Genomic DNA, 17488 nt, shown 5'->3' with positions numbered 1-17488 from the left:
TCTCAATATATTATATAAAATAGTTGGAGGATGTTGACCCTCAAATTTCACATGCACATTGTCCCATTCATATAATTACATATGCAATTAAACATTTTATATATACATATATAGTTATATAAAGAGCATTGTCCATCTTTTATTTTTATCTATTTGTTGTTCTACTACACACACTTTTATAAGATTAAATAAACATGTGATAGTTGTATGTGTGTGTGTAAAAGATCTACTTAATTAATTTGGATAAGAAAATTAGTTAAATTAATTATTTATAAGAAAATATATATTGGCTTTTCTAAAATATCTTAGTAAATTATAAATTAATTCTCATATTATTTTATCATAACCCACTACTCAAGTTCAAAACTCTAAGTCTAATTTTAACATTTTAAATTGAGTCTAACCCACACCAATAATCATAGTTTTTTTAATATAAAAAATGGCCCACCAGATCCCCTTGGACCAACTAGCACCGCCACTGGCTAGTCTGTATCCACACCGCCAATCCATTTTACCAGTTTCCCAACAATTTTATGTTTTATCTTTCCAGGTCAAAGGTCTAGTAGAATCTTCCATCCTCTCAATATCTTTTATGAAAATTACATTTTTTTAATAGAAACTTTATTAAAAAAAAAAGGAAGACAATACAATAAAACGAAGTCCTAAACCCCTTCATCAACCTCCTCCTCTTACTCTAAAGGTAAGCGTACAAAAATTTTCTACCATTATGTGTGAAGATTTAGCTAAAAAAAAAAATCTAAATGCTCCCAAAGGTATCGTTAATAAGAACATGCCAATCCCTATGTAACAATAATCTAGCATCCTCAACCATGTCTCTGAATGGATGAGAACTAACACAACTTCTAGTATGTAGGTTCAAGGCTTTTATATAGTTGAAAAACAAAACAATGTTCCTATACCCTTTGGCCCAACAAAGGTTTAGGCCATGTATGATTCCAATTAATTCTGTTATGGTTGGTGGAACCTTAGTGAGTTTGCACTTGAAACCAGTTATCCAATTGTCATTTTTGTCCTTGGCAATTCCCCTACATCCACTATCTTCATTAGCTAAGACTGAACCATCTACTTCTAACTTGATGAAGTCACCCTGGGATCTGCTATGCACTTTAACTTCTCCTAAAAAATTACCATAAAACTTAGTTATTTATGAGATCTCGATCCTAATAGGCCCTAAGGAAACTGGACTTGTTGGTCTAGTACTCATCACTGCTCATGGGGTTAAAGAGTTTTTGGCATCTTAAGACCCATATATCCTAGTAGATATAGCCAAATAGAGATGTAAGGAGAGATAGGATCACCCTCTCTGATACCTGAAGAAGCTTGGAATTCATCAATAGGTTCTCTATTCTCAAGAACTCAGAAGGAAACACTAGTAATACACACCATAATTAGTCTACATAGTTTATCATCAATGCCCACTAACTTGAGAGTACCAAGAATGAAGGGCCACTCCAGTCTATCATTCGTCTTTTCCAAGTCAACGTTGATTGCAAACCATCCTCTATTACCTGTCTTTTGTCTCATAGAGTGAATGACCTTTTGAGTAATGATAATGTTGTCACTACTCTGTCTCCCTGTGATAAAACTACATTAATGCCTCCCTACCACCTTATCCATAATGTTTTTGAGTCTTATCCTAATCAATTTTGTTAAAATTTTATAACTCACATTACAAAGAGAGATAGGTCGAAAATCTTTTAGTTGTTTTGGTTGGTCTAATTTGGGTATGAGTATTAGCTTTGTTAAAAAAAAAAACACACACACACACACATTTTTTACCTGGCCATTGAGAAAAATTACATACCTTAAATTAAAATAGATAGACTTGTTATATTTTCGTTCTCTTGAGTGATGAATCATTGGTGAGTGATGAACTCTGAAATTAACACTTATTTTCTTAAAAGATTGAGAAAGTTCAAATTCTTTTATATAAAAAAAGATCATCTGATACTGATGCCAAACAAGTGAGAAAGCTTGTATATTGAATTTTAGCTTATGTGTAGATAATTTTTAAAATTTTAAAATTTCTATAATAAAGCCTCTTAAACTTTTCCAAGCCCACCTTGATTGCAAACCATCCTTTATTACCAGTCTTTCGTTTCATATAATGAATGATCTCTTGAGCAATAATAATGTTGTCACACTACTCTGTCTCCCAGTGATAAAGCTACATTGATGCCTTCCTACCACCTTATCCATAATGTTTTTGAGTCTTCTGCTAATCAGCTTTGTTAAAATTTTAGGAAAAATTACTGTAAAGTCCCAAGCAAGAGATTTTATCACTGTAAAGTCCCTGGAAATTCTAAAATAAATCTGAAGTCCTAAGGGACTTAATTGTGAAAGATTTCAATTGAGCAATCACAAAACTACCCTCATTTATTTGAAAGAAAATGTGAGGGTTTCTTTTTCATTCGCACAGCTCCGTCGCCTCTCGCCTCTCTCCTTATCACCTCTCACCTCTTTGACTGCGATATTCTACTATACTCCTCGCCTCTATGACTCCATCTTTGCCTCACACCTATTGCTTCTCATTGTCACTACTAACTTCCCTGTTTTTCGCTTCTCATTCTGTGGGTTATAAAATGATGCTTTGTTTTTTGCTAATGGATGCTTTGTTTCTGTTGAAAATGAATGAATATGACAGTTTTTTATTGTTATAATCCTTGTAATGCGATGGTTAAATGTGTTGTTAATTGCTATATTGAAGGTTGTCAATCTAACTGCATGATTTGTCAATGACAAGTGATTGTGACAAGTTGATATGAAGGATGTTAAGCTCAAGCGGGAAGTATTTATTCTGTTACCTCCATATATGGAGACAATTTATTAATAGTGTAGAAGGTGAAATACAATATGTTAGAAATGGTAGCATATATAGCATTTTGCTTTTTTATTGGATAATATAATGACAGCTAAATATAAAGTTAAGTTAATGTGTATTGACATTGTTTAATGGTTATAAAGTTTTTCTTTAATATCCTTATCATGTCTAGAAATGATACGGCTATTAATACTGAAAAAACAAATGCTAGCTATGATGACATGACAAATATATATCACAGTCTTCTCTGCTAGATTCATTGACAACCTCAATAGCGAGTATTGACAACCCAAGAAGAAGTCGTTGACAACTTTGACATTGTCACTAACAACTGACTCTGTGGAATAGCACAACCTCTAACCAAATAGTATTATTATCATATATAACAAATTTAATAATAAAATGGAAAGCTCTTTCAAGTCATTAATAGTTTTAAGTAAACCCAATTTAATTACAACAAAATTTTAATACAGAAATCTATTGATAACCTTAATAGCGAGTATTCACAACCCAAGAGGAATCTGTTAACAACCTCGATAGTGTCGCTAACAACTAACTCTGTAGGATGGCACAACCTCTAATCAGATAGTATTATTATCACTTATAGCCACTTTAACAATAAAATGGGAAGCTCTTTCAAGTCATTAATAATTTTAAGTGAACCAAATTGGATTACAGCAAAATTTTATTGTACAAATTCATTGACAACCTTAACAACAAGTGTTGACAACTCGAGCAGAAGTCGTTGATAACCTTGGCAGTGTCACTAACAACTGACTCTGTGGGATAGCACAGCTTCTAACCAAATAGTATTGTTATCATATATAACGATTTTAACAATAAAATAGGAAGCTCTTTCAAGTCATTAATAACTTTAAGTGAACCCAATTGGATTATAGCAGAATTTTATTACAGAAATCTATTGACAACCTCAACAGCAAGTGTTAACAAGCCAAGAGGAATCTGTTGATAACATCAGCAGTGTCACTGACAACTGACTTTGTGGGATAGCACAGCCTCGAACCAAATAGTATTATTATCATATAGAACAAATTTAACAATAAAATGGGAAGCTTTTTCAAGTCATTAACAGTTTTAAGTGAACCCAATTGATTACAGTAGAACTTTATTACAGGGATTCATTGACAACCTTAACGGTAAGTGTTAACAACACAAGGGGAATCTATTGACAACCTCGGCAGTGTTGCTTATAACTGACTTTATGGGATAGCACAACCTTCACATGACATCAAATTATAACCAAATAATATCATATCGCAACTTTAACACTAAAATCACATGTTAAGAAATCATAAAACACTAGAAGTACATGAAATTGTCATGTTATATCAATAACTTAATTCAGACTACCAATGACAACCTCCACAGCATGTGATAACAAGTCCATGACAATCTATTGACAAGTACAACAAAATAAAAATATGATATTATATCATATTACTTTTAGATGTCATTTACCACTTTATATATATATGTATAATGTAATAATACCAAATTTACAACCCACTCAAAAAAGCAGGTGGGTTGCATGTGTACATAATGACCGAGAACTTGATGTGTATGTAATGACATTTACAAAATAATACTGTTACATGCATTCACAAAATGCTTCCACTTTTTGGAATTCATTTTTAAAATTGGGATTGACATCATTTGTGAACCACATGGTAATGATAGTGGTTCTTCACTGAACACATTGGATGGAGACATAGACAATACATCTGAACTTCTGAACAAGTCTTTCATTCTGCATAACAGGACAAGTCATGGGATTATTAATGACAACCTTCGACCACTGCAATAACAATTTAAACAGAACAATTGACAACATGCAACACTACTTTAAAATTTAAATAATACAACTCACACATGTTGCTCTTCTATTGGAACATTCTTTGTTAGTTGTGAATTTTCGTCTCTATTTTCTCCTATATATACATGGTTGCTGTCACCATTGAAGTTAATTAAATGTTCCACTCCTCCATTATCTACAAGGTCTACAAATATACACTCATGCAAGGTTATTGTGAAGTTTATAACCATTCCATTACTTTTTTTCCCCACAATTGATGTTACCATTATTTTAAATTCTTCATATGCTGTGCCTTCCTTAATCATTCTTGTTCTCACACCACCTCCAATATATTGCATTTACCTTCTACATCATTAATAAATTGTCTCCCTATATGGATGTAACAGAACAAATACTTCCTGCTTAAACTTACCATCCTTCATATCAACCTATCACAATCACTTGTCGTTGACAAGTCATACAGTTAGATTGACAACCTTCAATGTATTCATGAACAACATATTTAACCATCACATTACAAGAGTTATAACAATAAAAAACTATCACATTCATTCATTTTCAGCAGAAACAGAGCATTAATTAGCAAAAAACAAAGCGTCATTTTATAACCCACAGAATGAGAAGTAAAAAACAGGGAGGTTAGGAGTGACAATGGGAAGCAATAAGTGTGAGGTAGAGACGGAGTCATAGAAGCGAGGAGCAGAGCAGAATATCACAATCAAAGAGGTGAGAGGTAATAGGGAGAGAGGCGAGATGCGACGGAGCTGTGCGAATGCAAAAGAAACCCCCACATTTTCCTCTAATGTTTTCTTTCAAATGAATAAGGGTAATTTTGTGATTGCACAATTGAAATCCTTCACAATTAAATCCCTTGGGACTTCAGATTTATTTTAGCATTTTCAGGGACTTTACAGTGATAAAATCTCTTGCTTGAGACTCTACAGTAATTTTTCCAAAATTTTATAACTCACATTACAGAGAGAGATTGGTCGAAAATCTTTTAGTTGTTTTGGCTAGTTTGATTTGGGTATGATTATCAGCTTTGTTAAAAAGAAATATATATTTTTACTTGGCTATTGAGAAAAATTACATAACCTTAAAATGAAATAGATTTGTTATATTTTTGTTCTCTTGAGTGATGAATCGTTGGTGAATGATGAACTCTGAAATTAACACATTTTTTTTAAAAGATTGCGAAAGTTCAAATTCTTTTACATGGAAAAAGATCATCTGATACTGATACCAGACAAGTCAGAAAACGTGTATATTAAATTTTTGCTTATGTGTGGATAATTTTTAAAAATTTTAAAATTTTTATAATAAAACCTCTTAAAGTTTTATAGTCGTGTAAATGACTTTTTTTGCTGTTAATTTATTCCTTATTTCACTAAAATAATATAACATAAGTAGGATCAATAGATATTTGTCTTAATAGAAGGGGTTAATTTGTGAGGTCTTTAGGAGTTACCAAATGTATTTGAAGTGATTATTTTTGGAAAAAAAATGTTTTTGATCTTTGTTAATAAGGTTTGTCGCTTGGGACCATATGTAATTTTTCCTTAAAATAATGGCATAATCTAATTAAAAATCCTTGTACTTTTCTGATTAAGGATTATAATCATATAATAATTATTGTATTTATCATGTGCTTTCCCTCACCTTGTCCTTGATGCCAAGCCAAATACGTCTTTAGTACAAGTGTATAACGGTTCAACTTGGTGTAAATCTTTTTGAAGGCCAAAAAAAACTTGGTGTAAATCTTTTTAGAGCAACATCTTATTTTTATTATTTGGGATATGACAATGTAAAAGCAATTCCCTCAATAGTTTTTTTTTCCCACATGGCTATACTATTTATGAATCGTAGGATTTTTCCGGTTGTATAAAAAACAAATTATGAATTTTGGGATTCATTTGTATAGCTCCATAGATAATTAAATATTCACATAATTGTTTGTTTTTGCCAGAACACATAATTATACTTAACAATAGTAAAAGTTGAGATTTATTATAATTTATAAATCTTATATTTGGCATTAATAATTGATAATTGATTATGATAATATATTAATAATTGTGTGTTTTTTTGGCCAGAAAATAGTTTATATTAATAGTTAGGGAAAACCATATTGGAGGTATCTATACTTTTTTTCAATTTTCAATTTGGTACCTATGTGTTTTTTGTTCTTAACTAAATCTTTATTTTTCCTCTATTAACATCATTAATCCTTATATAGAGACTAAAAATATCAATAAAACAAAGTTATAAGAGCTAATATTGCTAAAAAGATAAAATTAAATATTTAATTAAAGAGAAAAAAACACATAGATACCAAATTAAAAATTGAGAGAAAGTATAGGTACCTTCAATATAGTTTTCCCTTAATAGTTATATTAATTGACATTGGTGCTAGTAAACCCAATAAAATAATTAAACAGTTAATAAAGACTCCTTAGATTCTAACACTGGGACCCACCTCCAATTGGAACGTTGCAACGTAAACCTTGGGAAAAGCCCCTTTCTCTCCCTCGTTGAATTGACGATTCATTAGACCGTTGCAAAATCTTCACACCTTCCTGCTACTTCTGAGCAAATCACAAAAAGTACCAGACCTGTTAAATCTCTCTGCCACATACAAAAAAGCTTCAAATCCATCAAGAATGGCAGAGATTAACGTCTCTCTGCAACGGCAACAATCCCACGAATCAAACCCCTCTCTTCGAGCTCTCTTCCACGCCCTCGACCCCATTTCTCTGATCCTCAATCAGAATTCGAACTCCGATTGCCCTGTTCCTCTCAAACTCACCTCCGCCGATAGCTTCATCATGGAGCGAGGTCCCAGATACGAAGCCTACGCCGAACTGAGGGAAGCGAAACTGCGAAGGAAGTATGCGAGAGCCTTCGAAGAAGATGAGGAACCGAAACGAGCAACCCCACCGAGAAAACAGGTCAAATTCCAGACTAACTTGGCTTCTGGACGAAAAGGGTCCTCTGTTCTTGCTCAATCGGTGCCGGATTTCTCTGCGGCGTTGCGGAAAGAGAACCGGAAGCCGACGAACACGCTTCCCTCGTTGCCGGAGATGACGCCGCCGGCCAAGAGCTTCTCTAAGGCGAATAATGGGGTTTTGTCAAATTCGAGAGGGAGCAAGTCGGCGAGCGCAGGGGAGAAGAAAGGTGGTAATGGAAGGGTTCTGATGGCCAGAAAGAGCTATGCGAACATCGATGAACTGAAGAGTTTGTCTTCGTACGCTGCGAACGCCATTAACGGCGAAGCCAGAGGAGGAAGGAGCAATGGTTATGGCGGTGGCAGAGTGGTGGGAAACGGGAAGAATGTTTTTGGTTACAGACAATATTGATTATGGTTTGTTGAATTTGGATTTGGTCCTTGTTGGGATGATGAATGGGTTGCTGCTGATGAGAGCTCTGGTCACTGATGAATGGCGATAGTTATTTGATCTGCTTTATGGTGTTTTAGATTCTTTCAAAATCTTCAATTTTTTCACTTTGCTTGGGGAATTTACAGTGGTCTGTATCTGTACAGCTATAATTTGTACACCTATGGATTGAGCATTTATATTCATAACATCTGTTATTATATAGGAGATATTTGTTTTGTGCATGCCAATGTACCAGATGTTCTGGCAATCCAAGCTGATGATGAAGTGATCTCTGTGTGTGCGTGTGTGTGTGTGTGTTTCACTGTATTAATAAGTGTGTTTTTTGAGAATTAAACGTTGGTGAGTTATCAAAATTCTTTTAATACCAGATTTATTATAATTAAATGATTTTTTAAACTTTTTTAATCTCCTTAAATTAATAAACTGAGTCTTATATTAAGTACATGAGATAGTAATTTGTTTCCTAGACATTATTTATTTGTATTTATGTGGCACTACTAACAAATAAATTGTGAAGGCAAGAGAGAATGGTAAATCCAATATATTCCTCCTGTTAATAAAGACCGGCATACTACTTTTTGTCATGTAGAAAGGGACTCGATCCCTTTAGCAGACTCTTTAGCGAATCATGCTCATAGGATAAACGGCAATTTTTACCTTTTTGATTGCCCTCCACCCGACGTTTCTGAGATGGATGGGAAGCAGAATAGGACTTGATTGTTTCTGCGTTGTACTTTTGTAATTTTTTACCTGTTGTCCTCTTTTCATTCAATATATATATATATATATATATATATATATATTCCTCCTGTTCCTCGATATAAGTTCTTTTTCACTTATTGGAGAGTTTACATAGAGTCAGACAGTTCTGTAATTAATACTTCCTCTGGTGCCTTCTAATAAGGATTAGGTAGTCCTCCTAAAAATGCTTTATAAATGGTAGGAGGAAGTTTTGAATATCTACAAAATCTTACTAATATGTAAGGACTTACTTTATCTTCATCTTATGATGGCATTAACCCCATAAATTACATTACAGTTAGAATCGTCTCCAAAAGCCAAATTGGTTTGCCAATTCTTCAGCATTACAACACAAAAGTGAAGCAAAGGATAAGAATCGATTATTGAAAGATAATGCTGATATGAATGAAAATATGCTTAGGACAACAATCAAAAGACTATATATGGGGCCATTTTAGGTAAGATCACAGTCAATAACCTTGGTCAACGTGGCCCAATTACAAATACCATCTTTCCATTTATACAAGGACAAAAACCAGAGAGGATTTCAGCAGGAACATCTGGGTAAAGATTCAAATAACATCCCTCCACAATCTACAAGGTCTTTAACAATTTCATCAACTAAAATTTGAAGTATCTCCCCATCGATTTCAACACCAGCCTCGAATGCTTCGACATCAAAATCAGTCCATTTCCCTCTGGAGTGGCTCATCTCCCATTCTATTATTTCATCTGGTATCATCACAGCCATGCATGCCCACTTCTTGACCACCCTCTTGACCTCTTGAACCAACATGCCAGCATTCATGGATAAAGGCAGCTTGGTCCATGTCCTGAATCCACAATTACAATATGTGCAACAATTTGATTCTAGATACTCTACAACACTGTCAAAGAGAAATCCCTTGAATTGGCTTCTCTCTTTGGAATCCCGGCAACCCACAGAGCCGTTAAAATCAATCCACAGGGCATCATCGTCAGCCATGGTGTCCAGTTCATCAAGGAGAAAGCGAGAAACAAAAAGATGTGGCATACTGTCTTCACTGTGTGTAGTGGTGGTACTTCCGAACAACAACTCAGCATCCAGAATAACATCTTTCACATGGTCAGGCTTGCCTCTCCTCATTGTTATCCCAAATGAGCTAAGACTTTGTAATATCATAGAAATTTGATTAACAATCACATGCAATAACTCACTACCTATCTTCCCCTTGTCCAATGGTGCTACAGAATCTACAAGCTGAGAATCATATTCCAACTGATCATATGAGTAGTTCATAGACTCTGTGTGAAGATCGTGCCCTGGAATAAGATAAAGGATAAGATCCATCAACAGAGGAATTACACTGATGACCGAGAAAAAATGAGGTTAAGCAGATGAAAATTAGAAATTCAAATCTAAGGAACAAAAATAAAAATTTATATACCTGAGCTTTCATCCAGACTACTGGAAGAAAATGAAGCTTCCAGAACAGATCCAGGGCAAAGATGATTAACATTGCACGAGGCTCCCACTAAACTTCCCCCTTGTGCTCCACCCTGATCAGAGTAGAAACAGAAGATGGTGTCAAGCATAGTTGCTGACTGATGCGGCTATAAATCTTTTAGGAAGGAAAGAAAACAATGAAAAAGGGAAAAATTTCTCAAAATTCAAGCCAATTCAGTACTCATTAATCAAGGATAGCAATGCTGGGCTCATTCAAATAATTTGACAAGTAAACTAGCCCAATCATCAACTTCATTAAGTTCTAATACATCATAAATATGGCCTCATCATACAAAAATATGAGAAGTGTCACTCAATTTAGCGATTAAACGCAATAAAGAGATCCTATTGCTGAGCTGTGGTTGAAGAAGATGGCATTATTTACACAAGGAAAGAAATTCATCAGAAAATGCGTTATTTGAAAATCAATCGAGAAGTGAACAAACACGGGCAGTGAAACTGGTACTGAAAAAAAAAAATCCATTTAATATTTAAAAGCTCTTCAATTCTTCTTCAGCTATACATTCCAAAGCAACCAATCAAATAGCACAGGCGATGTTAGGAAGAACAGAGTAACATTTGTGTTCAATTCACTAATCAAGTCAGACCAGTAACTCTCCCTAATATTGCCACGTAACAGGTGATGTTACCAGGAAGATTATTCAGAAAGCTACAGATTAAATTTGGCTATTCCGTGTGTTAATGACTGATAAGAGATTACATCAGACAAGACAAAAATAACTCATATATTCAACCTGACATATACATGAAGATAAGGCATTTGATTTCCTAACATCAAAAGCATACCATATGAAATCAATAGATATATGATTATACATCCTTACTGCAGTCTTTAATGGCAAGGTATCATTGATATGTATGCATTATTTCATGGATCAAATTATGCTCAACATCCTTGCAATCACCAACTGAAGACACTATCAATAATATCTTCCAGTTGATAAAGCTGATAGCATCAATTAGTACTGGATTTGTACCCTCACTTTCCAGGTTAGGTTCTTATATGATTCAGCTATGTTGTTCAACAAGAGAGAACAGCATATATGATTTACTTGTGCACACACCAAGCACTAGCTGATGCCATTTAAATACTCATGACCATCGATTTCATCAAAGGCAAAGCCACCCATGTATTCATAATTCTCTCCAAATATTTATAGTGAGCTGCGAAAATTTTCCCACAGCATTTGACGTGTACTATAATGAAGGCACATTAGAGATGATTTATGAACACAGTTGACTTTATATCTTGATATACATATGCACACATTTTATCAAGACTTATACAAGCATACCACTATTAACACTCCTCATTGATGCTTATAGTTTATCATGTTCAAATAAGTTGCAGACTTTATGTGATAAGGTTGACATATTAATATAGGAGCATTGTGTAAATTTTTTTTTTTAAATAAAATGTGCGCAAAATGAAAATGAGGCAACTGGATAAAAGCTAAACAAGCCCATAACAACCACAGCATAGCAACAGAAAGAGAAGACATACATGGAAACCCTTGTTGACATTGACGATATGACCATAATGACAGGTCAGCTGCTCTGCACTTAGAGCAGATATCAGCTCCTGAAGAATCATGGCAGGTGATTTTTTCGGTGGACCACCAATAGGCAACCTCTCATCTTCTTGAGTAGTCAATTCCCTCAATTTCTGTTCCAGAAAAGCAGCTAAAACATCTCCCGTCAACTGTAAAGCTTGCTGGGAATATGTACTTATCTCATTCTTGCTGCATGTCTCATCCTTTTTGGTGGTCATTCCAGTCTTGTGCTTCAATGGGGAATTAAATGCAAATGAAACTACGTCATTGACCTTGTCAGGAGACTTGTATGATTTTCCCTGACTTCCTTGTTTCAATTTAACATTAATACTGTCAAAGGAAGAAGCACTGATGTCCCTCCCTTTTCCACCCAGTGCATCACATCGAGCATTTCTCTGTTTCATGACAGCTGAATTGACAGAAGCTGTACTTTCAACTAGTGCAATACTCGGAATCCTTCTTTTTCGTTCCATTGTCCTCACACGAGGCAAGGAATCAACCTGCCTATTACAAGGTTTCCTTTCTAGGTCAAACTTTGAAGTTTCGATTTTATTAGGAGACCTCAATCTGCTTCGGCCACTGAGGCTTCTGTTCAAAGCAACAAAGTCTTTAGTCCTACTTACTTTAGATCCAGGTGAAGTTCTTTCACTGCTTATAATCTGTTCTTGTGTTTGAGATTTATGCCTGAAGGAAACAGAAGATGCATCATGCTCTAGGGTGCTGCATGGTTGGGGTAATGAATTCCATGGTACAGGAACTTCATGGGGCGGAGGCATTTTTCTGGTAGAAAGTTCATGACCAGACTGTGCATTACTGTCACTATCCTGTTCATGAGGGGTCATAAGTGATCTGACCTTCCTCTGTGCATTACTTCTTCCATCTTCTACAATATTTGATGCGATATGTCGTTGAGGTCTTAGAAGAACCACATCACTGTCGTGTTCATGAGGGGTCATGAGTGATCTAACGTTCCTCTGTTCTGCTGCCAAACAAGAGGTAGTAATCACTTCTGAATAGGTAGCTAAAGGAACAGTCGGATGCTCCTCAGCATCGAGATTGCGGTCAACTACATCAAGCACATTACCACAGTTCTTGCAAGAGGCCTTTCCCCCTGATCCCATCAAAGGCTTGGATGCATTTGCATCATACCTAGATTGGCTCTGTACATTTGCTGACTTAGACATTACTCTATCTGCCGCCACGTCAATCTTAGGAGCATATGTGGAACTTGGATATGTAAGAGAGCATTTTGCTCTGCTTGTAGCTTGCAGCCCAGGTTCCAAAATCTTAGTTGCTGCTCCTATTAACCTCGAGCTTCGAGACGTATTCTTTCCCGAATTAATTTTAGGACCCTTCAAGTGAGAAGCAAGCTTTGGGTGGTGGTGATAACTATTATTATGCTTTCTTGCTCGCGAGAAAACACTCTTAATTTGCAGGGCTTCGGCTCCAAACTTAGCCATTGCCTTTCTCTCATATGTCCCCGTTTTCTGAAGCTTTTGAGGTCTTGAATCATGTCTCGCAATTCTCATTTCCAAATTACCAACTTGTCTGTCTGACTCGCAATGATTACCCCGAGATTCATCCTTCACATTACCACAAGAACCAGAACAGGAAGCTTTCTCAGACTTGTCTCGCTGAGCAGTTGGAATAGATTCTAGACCCATCAGCCTAGCCACCAGACCAGGGACTCGCATATCATGCTTTGGTTCTAAATCTAAGCTCCGATTTCCACTTTTTTTGGCACTTGGGAAGCCTCCTCTATTTTCATTGGCAATCTATAATCCGAAAATAACCAATCACAATGTGTTCAGCACTAGAGAAAACAAAACAAAAGGCAACACAAAGACCAAGAAAAATCAAACACGAAATTTCGCATTTACCATTCTTTCAGCACTTACCAAGTGGAGCTTGGAATTTGGCATTTTTTCGTCTCCTTTAAACTTCTTAGAAGCTTGTTTTGCCCGAGCTGATAATTCAAAACCAAAGATCAAACAATTTATCAGCACTTTCGAGAAAATAAGAAGTACATACCCAGTAAAACCAGCAAGAGACCAAAAAAACGCGAGAGGATAAGAAGAAGATGATGGAATGAAGAAATGCAATTCACGCCAACTACGAAGAGACTAACCAGGAGGCAAAAGTTTCTTAGAGAAGAGCTTCTTCTTTGCGAGCTTTCCATTCCAATCAAATAGCTGAAAGAAAAGGCCAATGCAACCTCCGGGTCTTTGCTTCTTCTTTTTCTCAGTGATTGCCAAACAAGAAGAGGTCTTTCCGGAAGAATCATTCATTTCGGAAACACTTACTAGCACGAGAAGCAGTCACCTTCCTTGATAATAACTAGATTTGTTATAAAGCTCCAGAAATCTCACAATGCACAAACCAAAAGTCATCTAAACCAGAAAACTTCCTGCTCTACATTATCAAAAGAGATATACGAAAACCCATCTTTCGTTCTTCCCAAACCAACTCCAAAACTCAAACCTAACATTTTTTACCCCAAATTGCGCCCCATTTCCAAACCTCAGGACTCCAAACAACTAAATCACCAAGGGAAACTCCGTACAATAATGTCATGCACAAAAGACATGTAACACCCTGCAAAATCCCTGAGTCCCCCACGATAGCCTGTAGCAGAAAGCAACAATTGAGCGGGAAAGAACGGACCCACTCACTCACAAAGAACAGAACATAACAGACCCGTCACGCTTTCTTTCTATAGTTCCACAAGCAAAAGACAGATAGCGTTTTCGGTACAAAGCAACAAAGAAGCCCCCCTTGTGAGGAGTGGACGCCAAAATCAAAAGCATCGAAAGCTATGCCAAAAAATAACACTGGGATAATTGAGAATCATACAATTCGATGTAATTTTTTTCGAACCCCGAGACAGAGATTCAGCTCGAGACTCTGCCAGTGCCAGCGGAACGAAGCTTTTTATGACTCTTCTCTGCTTGTGGCGCCATCTATTGGAGCCTAGCCGGAGTGAGATGGTGCGGGTGTCAGCGCGTGCAATGAAGCGCGTGTGTGAAGGATTAACGTATAGAGACAAAATGGACACCCACGCCCATCGAAGCATTGGTCAACTCAACAGCAGATAGATATGATTTAATTTAAGTATTAAATTCTTAGACTTTACTCAAACAAAGGCACCGTCATTTTTAAGTTTAAAACTGATTTTCCAGTTATATAGAAAAAACTACTTCCTCTTATCCTAATTATAGAAATTAGTTAACTAATTTAAAAATATTAAGAAAAGAAATTAAGTTAGTTAGTTATCATAAATATATGTTTTTTCTAAAAATATTCTTACTAATCAAGGGTATTGCCTAGAACTATTATTGTTAGAAAGACTATCTTAAAAAAATACATAAAAATTAGAGACAAAATAGATTAGAATCTTATATTTAAGATCAAAATAAAAATCAAATGAGATTCTATATTAAGGACATAAGGTAGTATTTCATTATTTGTCAATAAGGATTTATTAAAAAAATATTATTTAATTAAAATAACTATAAAAGTAATAAAATATAAGCAAATTATGTTGGGAAAAAACCATATTATATTTTAAAATTTTAACTATAATTTGTCAATATTTTATAATAAACCCCTGATTACTCCTATTGAGTTAGAAAATTATTAGTTATAATATTTCTTCAAATTTAGCTATTGGATGTAATTTCCTTCGGCCAAGCCCAATCCTGTTTAAATAATTATTTAGTTTGAATGATGTCATGCAAATTAAATAGTAGTATTAAATAATCATATAGCCTATAATTATTTAGATCATCATAATGATAAATGTCGTTATACTTAGATTTAGATTCTCATGCATAAATATTCCTGAAAGTTACTAAGGTTTTTGTTGAGAGGATGCCCATTTAACCTGTAGTTATATTTACTAATGTTTGACCGGTACTATACTAATGTTGATATCTAAGGAATAACTAGTTTTTAACCTCATGCATTGCATGAAGTATATTCAAGCACATAGTCAGGACACGGAAATACTGCGAAAGAAACAAGAGTTAACTTTCATTTAATATTCTCAATTTTTTTTTAGAGATATTTAAGATGCAAAAAAATTTTCACAGTAACACCTCAAAATATATTTTCAGGTGTATTTAATATCTTAATATATTTTGTGATTTATCTAGCAGTCTAAAATACTTTTCTGAACATACCGAACGTCTTAATATTTTAAATCCAGAGTCACATCACAAAATGTTTTATAATACTTGACGCATTTGAAAAAATACTTAAAAACACCAAATAAATTATAAAATACTTTGAAGCCTAGATAAATGCACATGAAAACAATATTTAAAAATGCTAAGTGAAACAAAAGTAGAACACTTATTAGTTTAACTTTAAAGTGATTTTGAGTAAAAACTTTTTTAAGTTGCTTTCAAAAATCATGTCAAGCATATTATTCTTTTATCCAATTAATTTTCTTTTATTCAAACTAATTTATGAGTCTTTTCACAATATTTATGTCAAATTTCATATATCTATTATATTATATCAGATTATTTAATCACCCATAATGATGAGTCGCATGGTGGCAAAAAAAAAATCGCATTTGACATTTTTTTCATTTTGGTTTATAATTAAATAATAATATTTTAAAAATAGGATATACTACTTCCGGTCTTTAATATAAGATTTTGTTTGACTTTTATTTTGATCTTAAATATAAGACCCCAATCTACTTAGTCTCTCACATTTATCTATTTTTTTTCAAGATAGTCTTTTAATAATGGTAGTTTTAGATAACAAATTTAATTAGTAAGGATATTTTAGGAAAAACAACACTTATTCATTATAAATAACTAACTTAACTAAATTTCTTAATCTCACCAAATTAATCAAGTGGATCTTATAATTAGGACCGGAGATAGTATATTGTATCCCAAATGTTATTGAAACCTGATTCGTCCAAACATGCACATATTGAGCAAGTCATTAATATTAAAAAAAAAAAAAAATGCATGCAGGCACACGCATGCATGAATGCGGTGGGGCGAATAGGATTTATTATTATCATCTGCTGGGCTCAACGAGGGTTATGAAATTAAAGTAACCCAATGGAAATAAGACAAAAAAATAAAATAATAAAATATTGGAAACAGTTGAAAAATAGGTAAAGATCACGTGAATTAGAGGCACTTTGTAATTTAGCTGATGTTTGCTGCATATTTTAACATTTTATTTTATCTACAGTTTCCAAACTGTTACTTTTTTTTTTTTATTTATCGTGCCTCAATGCCCCAATAAATGTTTTGTTTGTCATCTTCCACAATTTTGGTCTTCGAATTGTAGAATGTAGTGATTTTTCAAAATAAATAAACATAATGCTCACATTGAATGAAATAAATTATCTGGTTTCTTAATCTCACTATTATTGCAGAAATTAATACGAATAGTTTTAGTTTTCTTATTAAAAAATAATAAAGAAAATAGAATGTATTGAATAATAATAACATTAACATAATAACGTAATAAGTATTGCCAAAAAAAAATTATTTCCCATGTTTTCCTATGCAATTCCCTTTCCCTAATTGTTGTTAACTTGTTATAATAAGCACAACATTAATTTTTCAAATTAAGTAATGA

At 34.2% G+C, this 17488-nt stretch overlaps 2 protein-coding genes across 2 annotated transcripts; one reads left to right on the top strand and one right to left on the bottom strand.

Moving 5' to 3' along the window:
* Positions 1 to 7257: 7257 nt before the first annotated feature.
* On the top strand, positions 7258 to 8342 carry LOC114736354 (uncharacterized). Its single transcript, XM_028924141.1, has one exon. The coding sequence runs from the start codon at positions 7337 to 7339 to the stop codon at positions 8030 to 8032; it is 696 nt and encodes a 231-aa protein (XP_028779974.1). The 5' UTR covers positions 7258 to 7336; the 3' UTR covers positions 8033 to 8342.
* Positions 8343 to 9229: 887 nt separating this feature from the next.
* Positions 9230 to 14502, bottom strand: LOC114736344 (uncharacterized). The gene is made up of 5 exons (XM_028924134.1): positions 14004 to 14502; positions 13774 to 13841; positions 11827 to 13650; positions 10243 to 10354; positions 9230 to 10117 (listed from the first exon to the last, which is right to left on the bottom strand). Exons 1-5 carry the CDS (start codon positions 14161 to 14163, stop codon positions 9363 to 9365), a joined length of 2919 nt encoding a protein of 972 aa, XP_028779967.1. The 5' UTR covers positions 14164 to 14502; the 3' UTR covers positions 9230 to 9362.
* Positions 14503 to 17488: the final 2986 nt, after the last annotated feature.

The sequence above is a fragment of the Neltuma alba genome, unplaced genomic scaffold (assembly GCF_004799145.2).
Source record: "Neltuma alba isolate B1F8T4 unplaced genomic scaffold, ASM479914v2 tig00013329_pilon, whole genome shotgun sequence".
NCBI classification, from domain to species: domain Eukaryota; kingdom Viridiplantae; phylum Streptophyta; class Magnoliopsida; order Fabales; family Fabaceae; genus Neltuma; species Neltuma alba.
This window is presented reverse-complemented; position numbering and strand designations above follow the sequence as displayed.

What these genes read in the sequence shown, in the direction of transcription:
- LOC114736344 (XM_028924134.1), bottom strand. Translation starts at nt 14,163, where the DNA reads ATGAATGATTCTTCCGGAAAGACCTCTTCTTGTTTGGCAATCACTGAG. An exon ending in TAAGAAACTTTTGCCTCCTG is followed by an intron (nt 13,842 to 14,003) that starts GTTAGTCTCTTC and finishes TTGAATTATCAG; the next exon opens with CTCGGGCAAAACAAGCTTCT. An exon ending in ATGTCAACAAGGGTTTCCAT is followed by an intron (nt 10,355 to 11,826) that starts GTATGTCTTCTC and finishes TACTCTGATCAG; the next exon opens with GGTGGAGCACAAGGGGGAAG.
- LOC114736354 (XM_028924141.1), top strand. Translation starts at nt 7,337, where the DNA reads ATGGCAGAGATTAACGTCTCTCTGCAACGGCAACAATCCCACGAATCA.